The following is a 21,736-nucleotide window of genomic DNA, read 5'->3' on the forward strand; positions in this document are numbered from 1 at the left end:
CTATGATCCAAAGAAACCAGTTAATTTTTTACATTTACATTTTTAGTCATTTAGCAGACGCTCTTATCCAGAGCGACTTACAGTTAGTGAGTGCATACATTTTTCATACTGGCCCCCCGTGGGAATCGAACCCACAACCCTGGCATTGCAAGCACCATGCTCTACCAACTGAGCTACAGGAGGCCTTAATATATGGCATGTTTGCAGAGAACTGTTGGCCATATTAATAATATCTTATTTTTATGCTGTTGGCCTCCTTGCATGGATGATTGTTCAATCCCACTGTATCCCTCCTATGACATGAGGATGTGTTGAGAGGTTGTGACTGGAGACGGAGACCCAAGTGTCAGGCTGAACTCCTCCTCAAAGCCCCCATCCTGTCTGGCTGTTGGCTTTTGATGTGTCTGACACAGCCTTCTCTGATGTTTATTCAAATAACACACAGCAACAGTCGTGCTTTTAACCAGCGTCCGACTGCAGGGAGCTGCTCTCAGCTCCCAGAGCCAGTCAAGCAGATAATGCATCAATGCAGAACTGAAACAGTAGGCTCTTCAAAGCATGGTTGGACCACAACTTGGCAACATAACAAAATATGCTTTACAGTACATTAGGCCTAAATATATGAATTTTATTGAAACAGGAATTACATTTAGATTTTATTTACATTGGCAACATAGGGCAAACGGTGTGCCGTAATGAAAAGTTCTTATAGTACACTTAATTGAGTAACTTTTTTTGAGAATCAACATTAAGCAACTTTTAATATAAGACTTGAGCACTGTATTGATTATGTTTGGCCCTGACTATGAATCTCAACGTAACTGAAAGTTTAGAGTTGCCAAATCCAATGCGGACAGTAAGATACCCAACTCTGCAAGTAAGTAGGTGAATGAGAAATAAGCAATTCCTGGGTGCAATTGAGGGATGTTGTGCTGGCACACTGCAGACAGACATGGCCCCAGTTCACAGAAATCATCCAGGGAGATGATCATCACTATCCGTTACTGAGTCGACGGATGCCTATCAATTGCAAGGAGCTACCAGTTACAGCAGTCTTAAGGACAGATGGTTTCAACCTTCAGCACAGAAACTTTTGTGAGAAGTGCTGAGGGCTCTTGGGGTAATGCAGCAGAACAACGTTTGGAGAACTCACCACTAAGTTTGTCCTCCAAACATCCATATGTCTGTATTAATCAATCAAATGGGCCCTCTCCTTCTCATTCCTTCCTTCCTCTCTCTCTCTCTTTCTCCCTCCCTCATTTTCTTTTCTCTCTCTCCCTCTCTGCCTAAAGCCTGCTCTTGTTCCTGACATGAATCACTGTTCCCCTATTTCTCATTAACGGTGGAAGTGAGGAGAGAGAGAAAGAAAAAACCCTGCCACTGTATTAGTCATCAGTCAGCCCCCTCCCTCTATAACCTATGTATACATCGCTAGGCTCTGCCTGTCATTACAGTCTGCCTCTCCCCCACAGCCAAGGTTAATCACCTGCAGGGAGGACTGTCTGCACCGCGACGGGTACAGCTGGAATTACTGTGTGCTACCTTACTGTGTGTGCACAATTAATGTGTGTGCTACCTCAGTGTGTGTGCGTCTAGGTGTCTGTGTGTGTGTGTGTGTGTGTGTGTGTGAGTGTGTGTGTGTGTGAGTGTGTGTGCGTGTGTGTGTGTGTGCGCGTGTGTGTGCGCGTGAGCCGTGCATGCGCGTGTGCTACCTCAGTGTTTTGTGTGTGTGTAGGTCTAGGTGTGTGTGTGCGTGCGTGCGTGCGTGCGATTGGAAGGTGGAGAGTAGCGGAAGGCTGTTTGATGTGTCAACAGTCACAGTTCAGTAATGGCTAGTCTGACACAGAAGATGATGTAACAGAGCTGGAGTAATTCATGAGAGTAGAATACAGATAGTCAATACAGTACAAATCAGTGGAGGCTGGTGGGAGGAGCTATAGGAGGACGGGCTCATTGTAATGGCTGGAATGCAATTTATGGAACGGTTTCAAACATATGGAAACCACATGTTTGACTCCATTCCATTGATTCCATTCCAGCCATTTCAATGAGCCCATCCTCCTACAGCTCCTCCCACAAGCCTCCACTGTTTTGTTTATGGCTATTGTGAGAATTGTTTTATTTTTTATTTGGTAATGTCTGGTTGATCAGTACATATTAGGCAGGTAGCTTTTTTAGAGTGTCCACAGGAACGTTCTGTGACAAGTATTAAACTTGCTCTATTCCTCTATATTCACAATTAACAAGATTGTTTAGTATTGGATATAGGCTAAATAAGACAACCATAGAATGTGATAGAAATACATTGAAAGCAAAGAAGTGTCATGAACACATTTTCAAAGAGTCTCTACAATACAATTATATTTACATTGCCCTTGAGACTCCTAAACAATTTCCTGAAAACATATTTCTGTTACCAATACCACTCCCACTCTCTTACAGAATGTAAAAAGGTTGACACATTTCTCAAATAATATGTGTATGCAGCATTTCTAGAAAGCACATAATAAAAACGGAGAAAATGTATGTATACATTTATGTGTCATGCTCTTCATTGAGCATTACGTTCAACCATCCCTTAGGAAAGTTATCTGAAATCAAATGATCGTTTTCCTCTTAGCATGTTTCCCCTAAACCAACTTCAAACGGTTGTAGACAGACCTCCATACTGCTGCTTTCCCATGTGACAAGTGGCAGGGAATGGCGAAATGGAAAACATGTGGAACAAATTGGACCTTTATCATTCCATCCTATCAAACAAAATGGAAGATTTAGGTATTTAAGGCGGTGCTTTTTTAGTCAGCCCTAAAACACATAACCTCATTCACCACAACGATGTCCCCTTCATGGGGATGTGAAGGAGGTTGTTTGGCCCATTGAGAATCTCCTCAGCATAGTCTCTTCATACAGCATGTCAACAACATCTCTGTCTGTGATACACAATACATGGGGTGGGGAGGATGCACTCACACACGCTGAAGAAGATGAGTCAGTAGAAGCAGAGATACTGTATATAAAGACGAGATGTTTTTGTCTCCTCCCACCCTTAGCGGATGCATCCGGTTTTAATAATAATAATAATATAATAATATGCCATTTAGCAGACGCTTTTATCCAAAGCGACTTACAGTCATGCGTGCATACATTTTTTGTGTATGGGTTGTCCCGGGGATCGAACCCACTACCTTGGCGTTACAAGCGCCGTGCTCTACCAGCTGAGCGGTTTTCAGGGATACAGCCCACTGGGCACAGACGTCAATTCAAAGTCTATTTTACATTGGTTCAACTTAATTTCATTGAAATTACGTGGAAAAAATGTTGATTCAACCAGTGTGTGCCCAGTGGGAGATATCTTCAACCTAGCTTCCTTTTCCGCTGAAAATCGGATGTGGGAAATCCTCTCAAGCGTTTATTTTATGCCTGCTACGTTAGGTTAGTCTCCGCCCTAACAATGGGAGTTGTTATCCCAAAGGCGGGAAGGCAGGCGGTCTGCTTATCGGTATGCTTATCGGTCTGCTTATCGTGGACAGATTTTGACGGTAGTAAACCCTTTCGCTTCGCCTCTTTCTCTTTGGCAGAAGCCCTTCTGTCAACCTGGCAACTAGTGATGGGACTGAATTAAAGGGATCAAAGTTTAGAACGAACAGATGGAGCTCATGTGATCAAATCTTTGATTAGGCCTGGGCACCCTAGTGCCAACCTTCAGGGCAAGTTGGCAGTGGCAGGCATTTCATAGAAAGGTCTTTCATAATCAAGGATACTCATCAAATAAAACGTATTTAAACCCCTCAAAAACTCCTAACAATGTTCATCACCTTTTAAAGTGTGTTGAGTATTGGTGCCCCCGAGCTGAACATGCTGGGAAGTACGTGGACAGATGTGGACCTCCCAGGTTCTTCATGGCCTGCCGGTGTGTGAAATGCTCCATTGCTCCACTCAGCGCTGTTATTGCTAACATGGGAGAGGCCTGTTTACCCCTTCCTCAGAGATACATCCAGTCAATGCACATGAGTCAAGCCCCAATTGAGTCCGTAAACTAAACAAGACTTGACTAAATCGCATTTGTTTTCTCCTCTCTAGGATGCTCACTAATAAAAGTAGGTGATAATCAACAATATAAATCTACTAATCAGTAAAAAAAAATACTTTAAGGAAAATGCAATATTTAAGATAAATTCATGATAAATAAGAATTCTCTTGGTGTGCGTATGTACAGACCGGATTTGTTTATCAATGACATTGTTCTTTCTGCTGTCAGAGCTAATAAGCTTTAATACTGCAGAAACAGTGCATTCGGAAAGTTTTCAGACCCCTTGACTTTTTTCACATTTTGTTACATTACAGCCTTATTTTAAAATGGATTAAAAAAATGTTTTTTAAATACCCCATAATGACAAAGCAAAAATAGATTTTTTGAAATTGATATTTAATAACAAAACGGAAATATACATTTACATAAGTATTCAGACCCTTTACTCAGGACTTTGTTGAAGCACCTTTGGCAGTGATTACAGCCTCAAGTCTTCTTGGGTGTGACGCTACAAGCTTGGCACACTTGTATTTGGGGAGTTTCTCCCATTCTTCTCTGCAGATCCTCTCAAGCTCTGTCAGGTTGGATAGGGAGCGTTGCTGCACAGCTATTTTCAGGTCTCTCCAGAGATGTTCGATAGGGGTCAAATCCGGGCTCTGGCTGGGCCACTCAAGAACATTCAGAGACTTGTCTCAAAGTCACTCCTGCGTTGTCTTGGCTGTGTGCTTAGGGTCATTGTACTGTTGGAAGGTGTATGTTCGCTCCAGTCTGAGGTCCTGAGCACTCTCCTTCATCAAGGATCTCTCTGTACTTTGCTCCGTTCATCTTTCCCTCGATCCTGATTAGTCTCCCAATCCCTGCCCCTGAAAAATCCCCACAGCATGATGCTGCCACCACCATGCTTCATCATAGGGATGGTGCCAGGTTTCCTCCAGACGTGACGCTTGGCATTCAGGCCAAAGAGTTCAACCTTGGTTTCATCAGACCAGAGAATCTTGTTTTTCATGGTCTGAGTGTCTTTAGGTGCCTTTTGGCAAACTCCAAGTCGGCAGTTGTGCCTTTTAGTGAGTCTGGCCACTCTACCATAAAGGCCTGATTGGTGGAGTGCTGCAGAGATGGTTGTCCTTCTGGAAGGTTCTCCCGTCGCCACAGAGGAACTCTGGAGTTCTGTCAGAGTGACCATCGGGTTCTTGGTCACCTCCTTGACCAAGGCCCTTCTATCTCAATTGCTCAGTTTGGCCGGGTGGCCAGCTCTAGGAAGAGTCTTGGGAACCTTCAATGCTGCAGAAATGTTTGATACCCTTCCCCAGATCTGTGCCTCGACACAATCCTGTCTCGGAGCTCTATGGACAATTATTTTAACCTCATGGCTTGGCTTTTGCTCTGACATGCACTGTCAACTGTGGGAGCTTATATAGACAGGTGTGTGCCTTTCCAAATTATGTTCAATCATTTGAATTTACCACAGGTGGACTCCAATCAAGTTGTAGAAACATCTCAAGGATGATCAATGGAAACAGGATGCACCTGAGTTCAAGTTTGAGTCTCATAGCAAAAGGTCTGAATACTTATGTAAATATAGTATTTCTGTTTTTTATGTTTAATACATTTACAAACATTTCAAAAAAACTGTTTTCATTTTGTTATTATAGGGTATTGTGTGTAGATCGATAATTCAAGGGGCACTGTATTTTGAGAATTCTGCAGCACAAGTGTCTTGCCGTCGCCTTGCGTCAGGAAGGCCTCCCAAATTAGCCTTGTGTTGTCTGGATTCCCTGATCGAATGAAAACATCTCTCAGATGATGTTTCAGGGAGTTTAACCAGAGGGAGATTTATTAAAGTGGTACCTCAGCAATAAGATAACTGATCTCTGTTGGTATACTCGCAAATAAGTTTTCATGAGTAGATTGATAAAAAAGAAAACAGATTTTGATACAGTGATATAGTTTGAGTTTGAATAAGAGGCATAATATGTCAAACGAGATAAACGGTAGTAAGGACAGTATATGCCTTACAGCAAGAGCTTGATAGGAGACAAATAAGTAAATAAACAAGGTTACTGTGTAAGAGAGGAGATACAACAGGTGGTATTCATTTTCACAGGGTTCTCAGTGCTCCAGCCTTGGTTGCAGCATGGTGAACAGGGGGGAAACAGTGTGTTTCAGTTCATTGATAACAAGCTGAGCAGTGGAGGCTGCTGAGGGGAGGATGGCTCATAATAATGGAATGTTAATGGAATGGTAACAAACACATGGTTTTCATGTTTTTGACAAGTTTGATACCATTCCATTAACTCCATTCCAGCCATAATACTCTGTTCCAGCCATTATTATGAGCTGTCCTCCCCTCAGCAGCCTCCACTGAAGCTAAGAGAGTGATGGTCTCTGGCCCGGGTTACCTGCAGTCCCCTGGCCATGTTCATATCTCCCGTCTGTTTCTCAGCTTACAGCTGAATCCATTTGGCCCTTAACTCCTTGGCCCTGTGGCAGTGATTAGAGCAGTGACAACCACTGTCCTGCCACCACACCTAGAGCCTCTCCACTGAGGCCTGACCCCTCGAGTCCGGGGGGCCCAGTTCACACCAAGGCCCGTGCCAAAGGGCTGGGCACGACCGAGGGGGCGCGCCCACAGTCCCAGCTTCACCCTAACAAGCAGATGGGCATTTTGGTTGCTCTGTTCAGAAGACACTCAGTCCTTTGGATTAGAGAGGGTCCTGGCCATCACAGCCCGATGATGTTCACAGATGGCGTCCGGTTGTTGTTGTTATTGTTCTTGGGGAACTGTGGAGGAGAAGAAGGGGAACAGCAGTGATGAGAAAGATGAAGGCCACTCTCTAAACCTGGAATAAAGTATCATTCTGCTATGAGCACGGAGCACCTCGACAGAATGGGAGGATGCCTTGGTCTTATTTGATCATTTTAGTGTTGCTTTTCTAAGTGTCAGAATTGGTCTAGTTGGCTTGATCGGAGATGGGGGCATCAGCCAGTTGTTGAGAGAGATGGAGAGGAGCGAATGGACATGGGACAATCATGCCAGCAGCGTATGGGCTGTCTGTGCATTGATTTAAAGGATTTGGATTTATAGCACTGTTGTGGCTTATGTCCTTAGAGAGATGCATGTTTACATTTTAACTGTGTTTTTTAAGATGAAGTGCTGCCGAAAATGCAAGTAAATCAATGCATATTCTGTTTTAGGGTGGGCGTAGCTCTGATGGTACTATGTGTGTTACTTTGTTAGGTGCGGGTGGAAGTGGAAGGTTTTAAGTCGCTGGGACGATTCACCTGTCCGGTGCCGGTGGGGACCCAGTGTGGAGGCGGGGGGGGGTGTGGTTATACCTTACTGCGCAACAGCCCCCCCGTCGGGTGCTCCGGAGTACTGCATTCTGATGAGGTCTTGGCTTTGTCCTTGTTGTTGTTGGGCTCGTTGTCTTTGATGATGTCATACTGACGGCAGAAGAGAGCGATCACACCTGACAGAGAGAGGAGAAGAGGGCACACAGACAGATCGTAAATAACAACCACATTACAGAAGTGAAGAGCAGACGGAAATAATTTTACAACGACAAATTACTACACATTGTGGACCATATTTGTTTAAAATATACCCTTCCTTTGTTCTACACTCATGAGGGTGTATGTGTGGTGGTCTGTGGTGTGTGTGTGTGTGGTAGGGTTGCAAAATTCCGGTAAGTCCCCAACCAGAAATCCTGGTTGGAAGATTCCCGGAATCAGGAGGAAATAAGTAGGAAATCCAGAATCCTCCAAACATTTCTGGAAAACCTGAGAATTTGGGGAAACTTACTGGAATTTTGTATCCCTAGTGTGTAGGTAGCACTCTGACCTTTGGAACATTCCACCCCTCACCTGCCCACATGATCAGCACCACCACGATAATGATGAACTCCCCCGCCCTCAGCTGAGCTCCCACTTCCTCCATGGTCACCTCGTCTGGAGGGTCAAGATACAGCAGCACAATCAGTTGATCGCCATGGCAACACCATCATCAGAGTTATTATTGGTAACTGGCAGCTTATTAAATATTCTGGTGGTGCTCACAACAGGCCAGTCTAATGATGGGGGAGTGTTGGGGTAAAAGCCGTCATCTGTTAAATGAATAGGAAGGGCAGAACCTCAGTGAGCTCCGCATACACTCTCCTCTCTACTGTAACTATACATACACCGTAGTGGATCTGCTCCTTGTCAGCTGGATAGAACCGTTTGCTGCTGACAGTGTATTGTGTAGACTGATCTCTCAATTACTCTCCAGTCCCAGGATGGCACCACTCATCACTGTCTCTCTGTCAGTTAGCACAGCTTCAAACAGGCCACGCTTTTCATGATTCCAGGTGATTCTGGCACAACCCTAAAAACTTGTGCACAGCCTCCACAATTATATTGAACAAAAGTATAAACGCAACATGCAATTTCATTGATTTTACTGAGATACAGTTCATATGAGGAAATCAGTCAATTGAAATAAATTCATTAGGCCCTAATCTATGGATTTCACATGACTGGGAATAAAGATGTGCATCTGTTGGTCACAGATTTTAAAAAAGGGCCACAAAATGGGCCTCAGGATCTCGTCACAACATTTTTGTGCATTCAAATTGCCATCGATAAAATGCAATTGGGTTTGATGTCCGTAGTTTATGCCTGCCTGCCTGCCCATACCATAACCCCACCGCCACCATGTGGCAAACTGTTCACAACATTTAGATCAGCAAACTGCTCGCCCACATGACGCCATACACGTGGCAAAATTCTCTGGCAACAGCTCTGGTGGACATTCCTGCAGTCAGCATGCCAATTTCACACTCACTCAAAACTTGAGACATCTGTGACATTGTGTTGAGTGACAAAACTGCACATTTTAGAGTGGCTTTTTTATTGTCCCCAGCACGAGGTGCACCTGTGTAATGATCATGCTGTTTATTCAGCTTCTTGATATGCCACACCTGCCAGGTGGATGGATTATCTTGGCAAAGGAGAAATGCTCACTAAAAGAGATTTAAACACATTTGTGCACAACATTTGAGAGAAATAAGCTTTTTGTGCTAATGGAACATTTCTGGGATCTTTTATTTCAGCTCATGAAACATGGGACCAACACTTGACATGTTGTATTTATATTTTTGTTCAGTGTAGCTCCCCAATGAAGAGCGCTGCTATGTGGGAACCTCACAGCACACGCCCCAATTAGCCCACTCTGTCTGAGAGAGGCTGATAGTGTCAAATGATTCAGTAGAAGCTGAGCATGAAGAGAATACATAAGGCTGAGGCAGGGCCAGTGGGGATCCCCACTCTGAAGGGGTTGGAGAGAGACAGTTAATCACAGCAGCCAGGATTGATTGAGCTGGGCCTAGATATAACTCAATAATCCTTATTATTACTACTAATAAAGCACTAAAAATGATAAATCCTGGCTGCTGTGTGTGTGTGTGTGTGTGTGTGTGTGGGTGTGTGTGTGTGTCTGTGTGTGTGTGTGTGTGTGTGTGTGCATGCGTGCATGCGTGCATGTGTTTTGTGTGTTCATGGTCCACTCATACAAAGCAACTGAAAGCAACATCACATCTTAGACTGTTTGTGAAGATCGCTGGCTAAAGTTCACCACACAACAGCATACTGAGTGCCCCCCATTTAAAGACCAAACAGAAGGAGGCAGTGACCCTGACATTCTGAGGGCCCTGGGTAGCTCCACCAAACTCCTGCAGGTTCTCCCAATGAGCGATTCAGCCAATCGATAGGCCTATGTACCCTGGCATTAACCAATCAAAGCTGGACAGCCAGAGGCTCCTGACACCACCGCCAGATGGCCTCCATGTGGCTAATATTGGTCAGCTCTAATGTCCCAGGCACACAGTCTCCAGTCCCAGAGACAGGTTGAGTCCCCTGCAGCCATGAAGAGGTGGGGCTTTACTGTATGTAGAGGAGGGAGTTTGCAGGTGGGTGCATTCAGGGACATGGTCAACTGTATGCTATATAGCTGCAGGATTATGCGAGTAAAGAAATAGTATTGGAGTGTTATACATCTGTTTTACTGCAGCACTGTTTTGCAGACATCCCACTGGTCACACTAGAAAACCTCCCTCATCAGAGTCTTATGCACAGACCACATGTCTGTTCTATATCTATGGTCTTGGGAGACAAACACATACAGTGCCTTCAGAAAGTATTCATACCCCTTGACTTACTCCACATTTTGTTGTTTTACAGCCTGAATTCAAAATGGATAAAATGTCCTTTGATCATCCTTGAGATGTCACTACAACTTCATTGAAGTCCACCTGTGGCCAATTCAAATGTTTGTACATGATTTAGAAAGAAACACACCTGTCTATATAAGGTCCCAAAGTTGACAATGCATGTCAGAGCAGAAACTATACCATGAAGTCCAAGTAACTGTCCGTAGATCTCAGAGATAGAATTGTGATGAGGCATATATCTGGGAAAGGGTATACAACTTTTTCTAGAGTGTTGAAAGTATCCAATAGCGCAGTGGTCTCCATCAATGGGAAATTGAAAAAATAGGGAACTACCCAGACACTGCCTAGAGCTGGCTGTCCAACCAAACTGAGCAACAGGCCAAGAATGACCTTGGTCAGGGAGGTGACCAAGAACCCAATGACCACTCTGACAGAATTACAGAGTTCCTTGGCTGAGATGGGAGAACCTGCCAGAATGACAACAGTTTCTACAGCACTTCACCAATCTGGGATTTATGGGAGAGTGGCCAGATGGAAGCCACTTCTGAGAAAAAGGCACATGACAACACGCCTGGAGTTTGCAAAAGCGCACATGAAAGACTCTGAGAGCATAAGGAAAAAGATTATGCGGTGTGATGAGACAAAAATGTAACTCTTTGCCCTGAATGCAAAGCGCTATGTCTGGAGAAAACCAGGCACAGCTCATCACCCGTCTAACACCATCCTTACCATGAAGCATGGTGGTGGCACCATCATGCTATGGGGATGCTTTTCAGCGGCAGGGACTGGGAGACCGCGCATGTCAAAGCAGTTTGTCAGTTATACAAGGGAGAATAATTGTGTTTTGCTTTGAACTCTGACAGGATCTCTCATTTTGCCTGATCACAGCTTTCTCTATTTCCTCTCTTCATCTCCTGTTCTCTCTCTCTCTCTCTCTCTCTCTCTCTCTTGCTCTCTCTCTCTCGCTCGCTCTCTCTCTCTCTCTCTCTCTCGCTCTCTCTCTCTCTCTCTTCTCTCGCTCTCTCTCTCTCCTCTCTCTCTCGCTCTCGCTCTCTCTCTCTCTCCCTCTCTCTCTCTCTCTCTCCTCTCTCTCTCTCTCTCTCTCTCTCTCTCTCTCTCTCTCTCTCTCTCTCTCTCTCTCTCTCTCTCTCTCTCTCTCTCTCTCTCTCTCTCTCTCTCTCTCTCTCTCTCTCTCTCTCTCTCTCTCTCTCTCTGTCTTCCCCTTGCTCTGCCTTTGATCTCACACAGTATATGTGTCCATTGTGAATAGCAAAAAATGGGAAAATTCTGCTTTTTGGGTCTGTTTCTCTCTTTCTTTTATCTCCTCAGATCGCTATGTCTAAGGGGGTTTTCACACTTGGTCCCTTTCAGACAAGTTTTGTGAACTCAGTGTGGGTTGCTTAATTTTTTGTGCCATGTGAACACTCCAACAGAACTCAGACCCCTAAAAAGAGCCACCGAAGCGAATCAAACCGAGATCATCTCGAAAGGTGGTCTGAGTTCGGTTCGCTTGAATTCCGCGGTCCGGTTCCATTTTTTAGGGCAATGTGAACACAAAGCTCCCCAGGTCCACTTGTCATTATTCCCGCACCACACACTAGACTACTGCAACACCGTTCCCCCTGGCATAAACCCTCACATTGGTGCCACAAAAGAGAGAAGATGATGTGCAGGTCAGTGGAATTTTTTGTTGTTGCTGTTTTTTGATATTTATTAGTGATTGTCAAGGACACACAGAAATGCCAAAATGTGTGAAGTTTTTAGTTCAGATTATTTGTTTGCAATATGTGATCTATAGGCTAAGAGAGCTTCATAAGCTGTTTATTAATTGTGGGGTTTGAACAGTGTGAGAAGACAACATAGTTGGTGAGAATCACAACATAGGGTACAAAATCTATTCTATCTCTTAAAGGGACAGTAGCCTACATTGGGTGTACAATTTTCAATTACAGCATTAAATATTCTGCAGTTATTCTATTGGTATTTATTCAGTTACCAATCAAATGTATATGTTAATAGAATCTTCTGATTACAATTATTATGTCTCATATTTTAACTAAATGCAATCTATTAGCTTCCAAAATGTAAGTAGGTATATCTAGCTGTCCAATAACACATTCTGATTGAATGGCTTGTCCTGCACTTTGCAAAAACCCAGAGTGCATGTTGGAAAAATATCTTATAATATATATAATAATATGCCATTTAGCAGACGCTTTTATCCAAAGCGACTTACAGTCATGTGTGCATTCATTTTTACGTATGGGTGGTCCTGGGAATCGAACCCACTACCCTGGCGTTACAAGCGCCATGCTCTACCAATTGAGCTACAGAGGACCAGATCTTGGTTCTGTTCTAAACATAGCAATGTGAATGCAAAGAGGACTCGGTCCACAAAATAGTTGAAGTGAACTGGCAAAATAGTTGGGTCCTCATTCAAAGGCAAGGGCAGTGTGAACACAAACAGAACTGAGTTCTTTAGCTTCTTTGTTTTACCCCAGAGTTCACTTTAAAGAGGACTGAGATCGGTTATGGCAGAGGAGAGACCTACAGTAGAGAGGGGGCCGGAGGACGGTTCATTTCATACTCCCCCATAGTTCCCCTGGTAGGATAGTCTGTTAGCCTCACTAACAGGTCCATACTCCCCCATAGTTCCCCTGGTAGGTTAGTCTGTTAGCCTCACTAACAGGTCCATACTCCCCCATAGTTCCCCTGGTAGGATAGGCTGTTAGCCTCACTAACAGGTCCATACTCCCCCATAGTTCCCCTGGTAGGATAGTCTGTTAGCCTCACTAACAGGTCCATACTCCCCCATAGTTCCCCTGGTAGGATAGTCTGTTAGCCTCACTAACAGGTCCATACTCCCCCATATTTCCCCTGGTAGGATAGTCTGTTAGCCTCACTAACAGGTCCATACTCCCCCATAGTTCCCCTGGTAGGATAGTCTGTTAGCCTCACTAACAGGTCCATACTCCCCCATAGTTCCCCTGGTAGGATAGTCTGTTAGCCTCACTAACAGGTCCATACTCCCCCATAGTTCCCCTGGTAGGATAGTCTGTTAGCCTCAATAACAGGTCCATACTCCCCCATAGTTCCCCTGGTAGGATAGTCTGTTAGCCTCACTAACAGGTCCATACTCCCCCATAGTTCCCCTGGTAGGATAGTCTGTTAGCCTCACTAACAGGTCCATACTCCCCCATAGTTCCCCTGGTAGGATAGTCTGTTAGCCTCACTAACAGGTCCATACTCCCCCATAGTTCCCCTGGTAGGATAGTCTGTTAGCCCCACTAACAGGTCCATACTCCCCCATAGTTCCCCTGGTAGGATAGTCTGTTAGCCTCACTAACAGGTCCATACTCCCCCATAGTTCCCCTGGTAGGATAGTCTGTTAGCCTCACTAACAGGTCCATACTCCCCCATAGTTCCCCTGGTAGGACAGTCTGTTAGCCTCACTAACAGGTCCATACTCCCCCATAGTTCCCCTGGTAGGACAGTCTGTTAGCCTCACTAACAGGTCCATACTCCCCCATAGTTCCCCTGGTAGGACAGTCTATTAGCCTCACTAACAGGTCCATACTCCCCCATAGTTCCCCTGGTAGGTTAGTCTGTTAGCCTCACTAACAGGTCCATACTCCCCCATAGTTCCCCTGGTAGGACAGTCTGTTAGCCTCACTAACAGGTCCATACTCCCCCATAGTTCCCCTGGTAGGATAGTCTGTTAGCCTCACTAACAGGTCCATACTCCCCCATAGTTCCCCTGGTAGGATAGTCTGTTAGCCTCACTAACAGGTCCATACTCCCCCATAGTTCCCCTGGTAGGACAGTCTGTTAGCCTCACTAACAGGTCCATACTCCCCCATAGTTCCCCTGGTAGGACAGTCTGTTAGCCTCACTAACAGGTCCATACTCCCCCATAGTTCCCCTGGTAGGATAGTCTGTTAGCCTCACTAACAGGTCCATACTTCCCCATAGTTCCCCTTTTAGGATAGTCTGTTAGCCTCACTAACAGGTCCATACTCCCCCATAGTTCCCCTGGTAGGATATTCTGTTAGCCTCACTAACAGGTCCATACTCCCCCATAGTTCCCCTGGTAGGATAGTCTGTTAGCCTCACTAACAGGTCCATACTCCCCCATAGTTCCCCTGGTAGGATATTCTGTTAGCCTCACTAACAGGTCCATACTCCCCCATAGTTCCCCTGGTAGGATAGTCTGTTAGCCTCACTAACAGGTCCATACTCCCCCATAGTTACCCTGGTAGGATAGTCTGTTAGCCTCACTAACAGGTCCATACTCCCCCATAGTTCCCCTGGTAGGATAGTCTGTTAGCCTCACTAACAGGTCCATACTCCCCCATAGTTCCCCTGGTAGGATAGTCTGTTAGCCCCACTAACAGGTCCATACTCCCCCATAGTTCCCCTGGTAGGATAGTCTGTTAGCCTCACTAACAGGTCCATACTCCCCCATGGTTCCCCTGGTAGGATAGTCTGTTAGCCTCACTAACAGGTCCATACTCCCCCATAGTTACCCTGGTAGGATAGTCTGTTAGCCTCACTAACAGGTCCATACTCCCCCATAGTTCCCCTGGTAGGATAGTCTGTTAGCCTCACTAACAGGTCCATACTCCCCCATAGTTCCCCTGGTAGGATAGTCTGTTAGCCTCACTAACAGGTCCATACCACCCAAGGTCTTACTGGACCACAGCTCATGTAAGAATATTATTGTGAGAGAATGTTAAAGTAAACTGAAAGTCACCTTTTAAATCGGTGTTGTATATGCAGTAGCGGTGAGGGGATAAAATCACTGGGGAAGCCAGAAAAAAAAGCCATATTACAACTGTTGTGGAAATTCTAATAAATAATGAGGAGAGACACAGTCAATCACCAATCAGGATATTACTTTATTCAAAACGTATTAATAAGGTAGTAAGTGAGGCTGGTCATACAGACAATACAAATATATTTTATAGCAAAGATACACCCTCTCAGTCTACATGACAAACAGCAGATGTGTGGAATGAGTCAAAAGGTTAGGATTTGTATGAAATAAATGAATAATTCACAGCTGACAATATCTGCGGTGAAGACTGTTCTCATTGAATAGAAACAAGGGTTTGGCCCCCAAGACAAGGTTCTGTCACGGGCAAGTCATTACAGTTCTTATCAACTATTCAAAACAGATCTCGTCCCTGGTAACTTACACACACAGACAACAATTCAGTCTATGAAAATGCAGGCTCAGTCAGACCAGAGACATCTCCCTTTCACACACCACTAATCATAGAATGGAATGTGGCTGTTTGTTTTATCACCTAGCCATTCATAAATCAATTGTCAGCTCCAGATACCCCTATCTCGAGTAAAACCCATGTCCTTGACCACACGCCTAGACTAGCTACAAGGAGCTGGAGTAGAAATCATCCCTTTACAAAAACAGAGCTTCATAATATAGAACAGTATATAATTGTTAACTATTCATATTAAACAAAGCATGTTAATTTTTCTCTCACACAACACATGTGTTGTGATAACTGCGTTGTTTACTCTATTTTTATTTATTTAACTAGGCAAGTCAGTTAAGAACAAATTCTTATTTACAATGACGGCCTACCCCGGCCAAACCAGGACGACGCTGGGCCAATTTTGCGCCGCCCTATGGGACTCCCAATCACGGCCGGATTATGATACAGCCTGGAATCGAACCAGGGTCTGTAGTGACACATCTAGCACTGAGATGCAATCTACACACAATACCCCATAATGACAAAGCGAAAACAGGTATTTAGAAATGTTTGCAAATGTATAATAACAAAAGTAATAAAATCCTTATTTACATAAGTATTCAGACCCTTTGCTATGAGATTCCTTGAGATGTTTCTACAACTTGATTGGAGTCACCCTGTGGTAAATTCTATTGATTGGACATGATTTGGAAAGGCACACACCTGTCTATATAAGGTCCCACAGTTGACAGTGCATGTCAGAGCAACAACCAAGCCATGATATCAAAGGAATTGTCCTTAGAGCTCCGAGACAGGATCTGGGGAAGGGTACCAAAAAATGGCATTCTTAAATGGAAGAATTTGGAACCACCAAGACTCTTCCTAGAGCTGGCCACCCGGCCATACTGAGCTATCGGGGGAGAAGGGCCTTAGTCAGGGAGGTGACCAAGAACCCGATGGTCACTCTGAAAGAGCTCTAGAGTTCCTCTGTGGAGAACCTTCCAGAAGGACAACCATCTCTGCAGCACTCCACCAATTAGGCCTTTATGGTAGAGTGGCCAGACGGAAGCCACTCCTCACTAAAAGGCACATGGCAGCCCACTTGGAGTTTGCCAAAAGGCACTCAGACCATGAGAAACACGATTCTCTGGTCTGATGAAACCAAGATTGAACTCTTTGGCCTGAATGCCAAGCGTCACATCTGGAGGAAACCTGGCACCATCCCTACAGTGAAGCATTGTGGTGGCAGCATCATGCTGTGGGGATGTTTTTCAGCGGCAGGGACTGGGAGACTAGTCAGAATCTATGAAAAGATTAACGGATCAAAGTACAGAGAGATCCTTGATGAAAACCTGCTCCAGAGTGCTCAGGACCTCAGACTGGGGCAAAGGGTCACCTTCCAACAGGACAAAGACCCTAAACACACAGCCAAGACAATGCAGGAGTGGCTTCGAGACAAGTCTCTGATGTCCTTGAGTGGTCCAGCCAGAGCCCGGACTTGAACCCGATCGAACATCTCTGGAGAGACTTGAAAATAGCTGTGCTGCGACGCTCCCCATCCAACCTGACAGAGCTTGAGAGGATCTGCAGAGAAGAATGGGAGAAACTCCCCAAATACAGGTGTGCCAAGCTTGTAGCGTCGTACCCAAGAAGACTTGATGCTGTAATCGCTGCCAAAGGTGCTTCAACAAAGTACTGAGTAAAGGGTCTGAATACTTATGTAAATTTGATATTTTATTATTTTATTGTAAATAAATTAGCAAACATTTCTAAAAACCTATTTTTGCTTTGTCATTATGGGGTATTTTGTGTAGATTGATGAGGGAAAAAACAATGTAATCAATTTTAGAATAAGGCTGTAACGTAACAAATGTGTAAGAAGTCTAGGGTCTATGACTCTGTCATATAGTACACACTACTTGAACGAACGCACACCAGGGGCACAATGTATGAATTCATGGTTGGATCAGAATCGCAGTTATAATTATTGGCCAGTATGGAGAATTAAGTAAAACCACAAGTCCAAATCCCTATCTCCATCCATGGCTAATTTAGGAAAGGGCCAATTTTAGCTAGCTAGTGGGGTGTCTAAGGAATTTATGACTTTGCTAACGTTTGCAAATGGTATCTTGGAGGATGTTGATTCAGCTTAGGGAAGCATCTGGGGAGCAGTTTTATAGGGGAACCCCATAAAACAGAGGAAGTCTGTTGTGTGGAGTCATGGGATTGGTCTCTAGGGAAAACCACCCATATCATGTTAAAGATTATAAATACTTGGTTGAGACAAAGGAGGACAGAACAACATATTATTTTGGGTCATTGTTCTCCAGATGCCTGCAGATGTCTGTAAACTTACGCTGAAATCTTGTGATATAAATAAACCTTTATAATCAAAGTACAGTGTAAGCGGACTCCTTGGTCTCACAGCATAATTAGCATTATTATTTAGATACAACACTAGCCACCGGACAACAACACAACAAGATGCAACAATTAAAGTTTTTCTGTCAATGGCGTATTGCTCTCGATGTGATGTGAGTGGAGAGAAGCCAAATCCAAACTGGCATCCCTTGACACTTTCTTTTGGTGTGCCAAATGCTCACTGGCTTCCTTCCCTTGCGTTCAATGCTACGGGCAGCAACAATGTCATACTCTTTTTGACCAGACAGAATCAGATAGATGGCCTACACATACAGAGACAGAGGGGCGCTGTTTTGCTCGCTCGGATGCTATCTCTGGTGAGATACATTCAGCCTCTTGCGAACTGAAGGAAAATTATGAAACACAGAGAGACGAAAGATACATTCTTTTATGCTTTTTTCTTTTTTTTCTTGGCCAATTTTTTGGTGAAGCCTGGCTGATCCCAAGTTATCCATGAATACAGGTCACTGTATGGGATGCAATGTGTGGGGGAACTTGATTGGTATGTGTGATGGTGTATTTCTTGGGGAAATGGATGGAAGTGTGTGGTGTTCATGGCAGTGTTTATTGCAGTGTGTGTTTAATGGTGCAGTCAGTGTATACCGGTATGTAGAAAAAGGTGTGTATGTGTTTGTTTTTGTGTGGGATGGTAATGTGTGATTGTTTGTATATGCATCTATGTGTGTTTGTGTGATATGGTGCAGTGTTTGGGGAAATGGATGTCTGAGCTGAACCAGAAGGGTGTTGAGTCCCAGAGTAGTGCCCTTGAGTGGGATGTTGTGCCCTTGAGTGGGATGTTGTGCCCTTGAGTGGGATGCCTATTCTAAATGGCCTCATTGGATTTCACAACACATAAATATACACTACATGACCAAAAGTATGTGGACACCTGCTCGAACATCTCATTCCAAATTCATGGCCATTAATATGGAGTTGGTCCCCCCTTTGCTGCTATAACAGCCTCTACTCTTCTGGGAATGTCACGCCCTGACTCAGGGGACGTTTATTTGTTGAGTCAGGGTGTGTATATTCCGTGTTATGTTGTGTTTTTCTATGTTTAGTTCTAGATCGTTTAGATCTATGTTGGCCAGGGTGGTTCCCAATCAGAGGCAGCTGTAGCTCGTTGTCTCTGATTGGGGACCATACTTAGGCAGCTTGTTGGCACCAGTTAGTTGTGGGATCTTGTTCTGTATAGGTTTGTTTTGTGTAACCTTTAGACTTCATGTATCGTTTGTTTGTTGTTTTGTCGTGTTCAGTACTTGAATAAATATGTACGCTTATTACGCTGCGCCTTGGTTCGACCAGTCATTAAACGATCGTGACAGAAGATCCCACCAACGAAGAACCAAGCAGCGTGTCCAGGAGCAGACAGCCTGGACCTGGGAGGAGATCCTGGACGGGAAGGGATCCTGGACTTGGGAGGAGATTCAGGCTGGAATGGATCGCCGTCCTTGGGAGGAGACTGTGGAGGCGCGCTATAGAGAGGAGCAGCGGCAACGCAGAGGGTATCGGCCGAGGAGGAAGCCTGAGAGACAGCCCCAATATTTTTTTTTGGGGGGGGCTAAAAGGGTGGTTGGCGGGGCCTAGGGTTAGAGCAGAGCCAACTCCCCGTACTCATGCAAAGAAGCGTGTGACTGGGCAGGCTCCGTGTTATGCGGAGCCACGTACTGTGCCGCGAGTGTTCCGGCACAGTCCTGTACGTCCTGTGCTAGCACCACGCACGTGTCGTGCGAAGATGGGCATTCAGCCAGGACGGGGTGTGCCGGCTCAACGCTCGTGGTCTCCAGTACGCCTCCTCGGTCCCGTATATCCTGTGCCGGTGCTACGTGCTGTATCGCCAGTACACGTGCACAAGCCAGTGGTGCGTGTTCCCAGTCTGGCCCGGCCTGTTCCTGCTCCCCGCACCAAGCCAGTGGTGCGTGTTCCCAGTCCGGCCCGGTCCGTTCCTGCTCCCCGCACCAAGCCAGTGGTGCGCGTCGCCAGCCCGGTCCAGCCTGTTCCTGTCCCTCGCACCAAGCCAGTGATGCACGTCACCAGTCCGGTACGACCTGTTCCTGCTCCCCGCACCAAGCCAGTGGTGCGCGTCGTCAGCCCGGTCCGGCCCGTTCCTGCTCCACGCACCAAGCCAGTGGTGCGCGTCGTCAGCCCGGTACGCCCCGTTCCTGCTCCCCGCACCAAGCCAGTGGTGCGCGTCGTCAGCCCGGTCCGGCCCTACCTGCTCCCCGCACCAAGCCAGTGGTGCGCGTCGTCAGCCCGGTCCGGCCCGTTCCTGCTCCCCGCACCAAGCCAGTGGTGCGTGTGTCCAGTCCGGCACGGCCCGTGCCTGTTCCACCGGTGCCGGACCAGGCACCGGTGGAACAGGCACGGGCCGTGCCGGACTCCGGAGCCAGAGCAATTCGCTCTATCGGGGTCCGGTCCAACTCCAGTCAGCGGATCCACTCCGGAGCCAGAGCAATCCGCTCCACCGGGGTCCAGTCCAGCTCCGGTCAGCCGCTCCACTCCGGAGCCAGAGAAGTCCGCTCTACCGGTGCCCAGTCCAGCTCCGGTCAGCGGCTCCAGTCAGGAGCCTGTGCAGTTCGATCCACCGTCGTCGGGTCCAGCTCCAGTCAGCGGTGCCAGTCCAGACCCAGACGTCAGCCCCTCTCCAGGTTCGGGTTCTCCCACACCAGGGTCCAGACAGGGCTTGGTACTTCGTGGGAGGAAGGAGAGGGGAAGCAGCGCGCCGAGGTCCAGACCAGACCAGGGGCGCAACAGGGAGGTGGAGAGAAAGTGGTGGTCACGCCCCGGAGCCGGATCCGCCTCCGAGGCGGAATGCCCACCCGGCCCCTACCCTGTTATGTTTATGTGGCGCGGTCGGAGTCCGCACCTTTGGGGGGGGTACTGTCACGCCCTGACTCTAGGACTCGTATTTGTTGAGTCAGGGTGTGTATTTTCTGTGTCGTGTTGTGCTATGTTTATTGTCTATGGTTAGATCTAGTATGTATAGATCTATGTTGGCCTGTGTGGTTCCCAATCAGAGGCAGCTGTCTCTGATTGGGGACCATACTTAGGCAGCCTTTTTGGCACCAGTTTATTTGTTGAGTCAGGGTGTGTTTATTCCGTGTTATGTTGTGTTTTTCTATGTTTAGTTCTAGATCGTTTAGATCTATGTTGGCCAGGGTGGTTCCCAATCAGAGGCAGCTGTAGCTCGTTGTCTCTGATCACCATACTTAGGCAGCTTGTTGGCACCAGTTAGTTGTGGGATCTTTTTATTTTATTTTATTTATTTCACCTTTATTTAACCAGGTAAACCAGTTGAGAACAGGTTCTCATTTACAACTGCGACCTGGCCAAGATAAAGCAAAGCAGTGCAATAAAAACAACACAGAGTTACATATGGGGTAAAAAAAACATAAAGTCAAAAATACAACAGAAAATATATATACAGTGTGTGCAAATGTAGCAAGTTATGGAGGTAAGGCAATAAATAGGCTATAGTGCAGAATAATTACAATAGTATTAACACTGGAATGCTAGATGTGCAAGAGATTATGTGCAAATAGAGATACTGGGGTGCAAAAGAGCAAAATAAATAACAATATAGGGATGAGGTAGTTGGGTGGGCTAATTTCACATGGGCTGTGTACAGGTGCAGTGATCGGTAAGGTGCTCTGACAACTGATGCTTAAAGTTATTGAGGGAGATAAGAGTCTCCAGCTTCAGAGATTTTTGCAATTCGTTCCAGTCATTGGCAGCAGAGAACTGGAAGGAATGGCGGCCAAAGGAGGTGTTGGCTTTGGGAATGACCAGTGAGATATACCTGCTGGAGCGCAGACTACGGGTGGGTGCTGCTATGGTGACCAATGAGCTAAGATAAGGCG

General features: G+C 45.8%; 1 protein-coding gene across 1 annotated transcript in view; it reads right to left on the reverse strand.

Annotated features, from left to right (window-relative positions):
• Positions 1-7,360: 7,360 nt before the first annotated feature.
• LOC311145740 (fibronectin type III domain-containing protein 5b-like) overlaps positions 7,361-21,736 on the reverse strand; it is a gene marked incomplete at both ends in the record, with an annotated part of 62,018 nt that continues 47,642 nt past the window's right edge. The window contains 2 exons of the mRNA XM_084182027.1: positions 7,361-7,500; positions 7,895-7,978. Of these exons, the coding sequence (XP_084038153.1) occupies positions 7,361-7,500; positions 7,895-7,978 (224 nt within the window). The remainder of the gene's footprint in view (positions 7,501-7,894; positions 7,979-21,736) is intronic.

Source organism: Coregonus lavaretus (genome assembly GCF_964263955.1).
Source record: "Coregonus lavaretus genome assembly, chromosome: 18".
NCBI lineage: Eukaryota > Metazoa > Chordata > Actinopteri > Salmoniformes > Salmonidae > Coregonus > Coregonus lavaretus.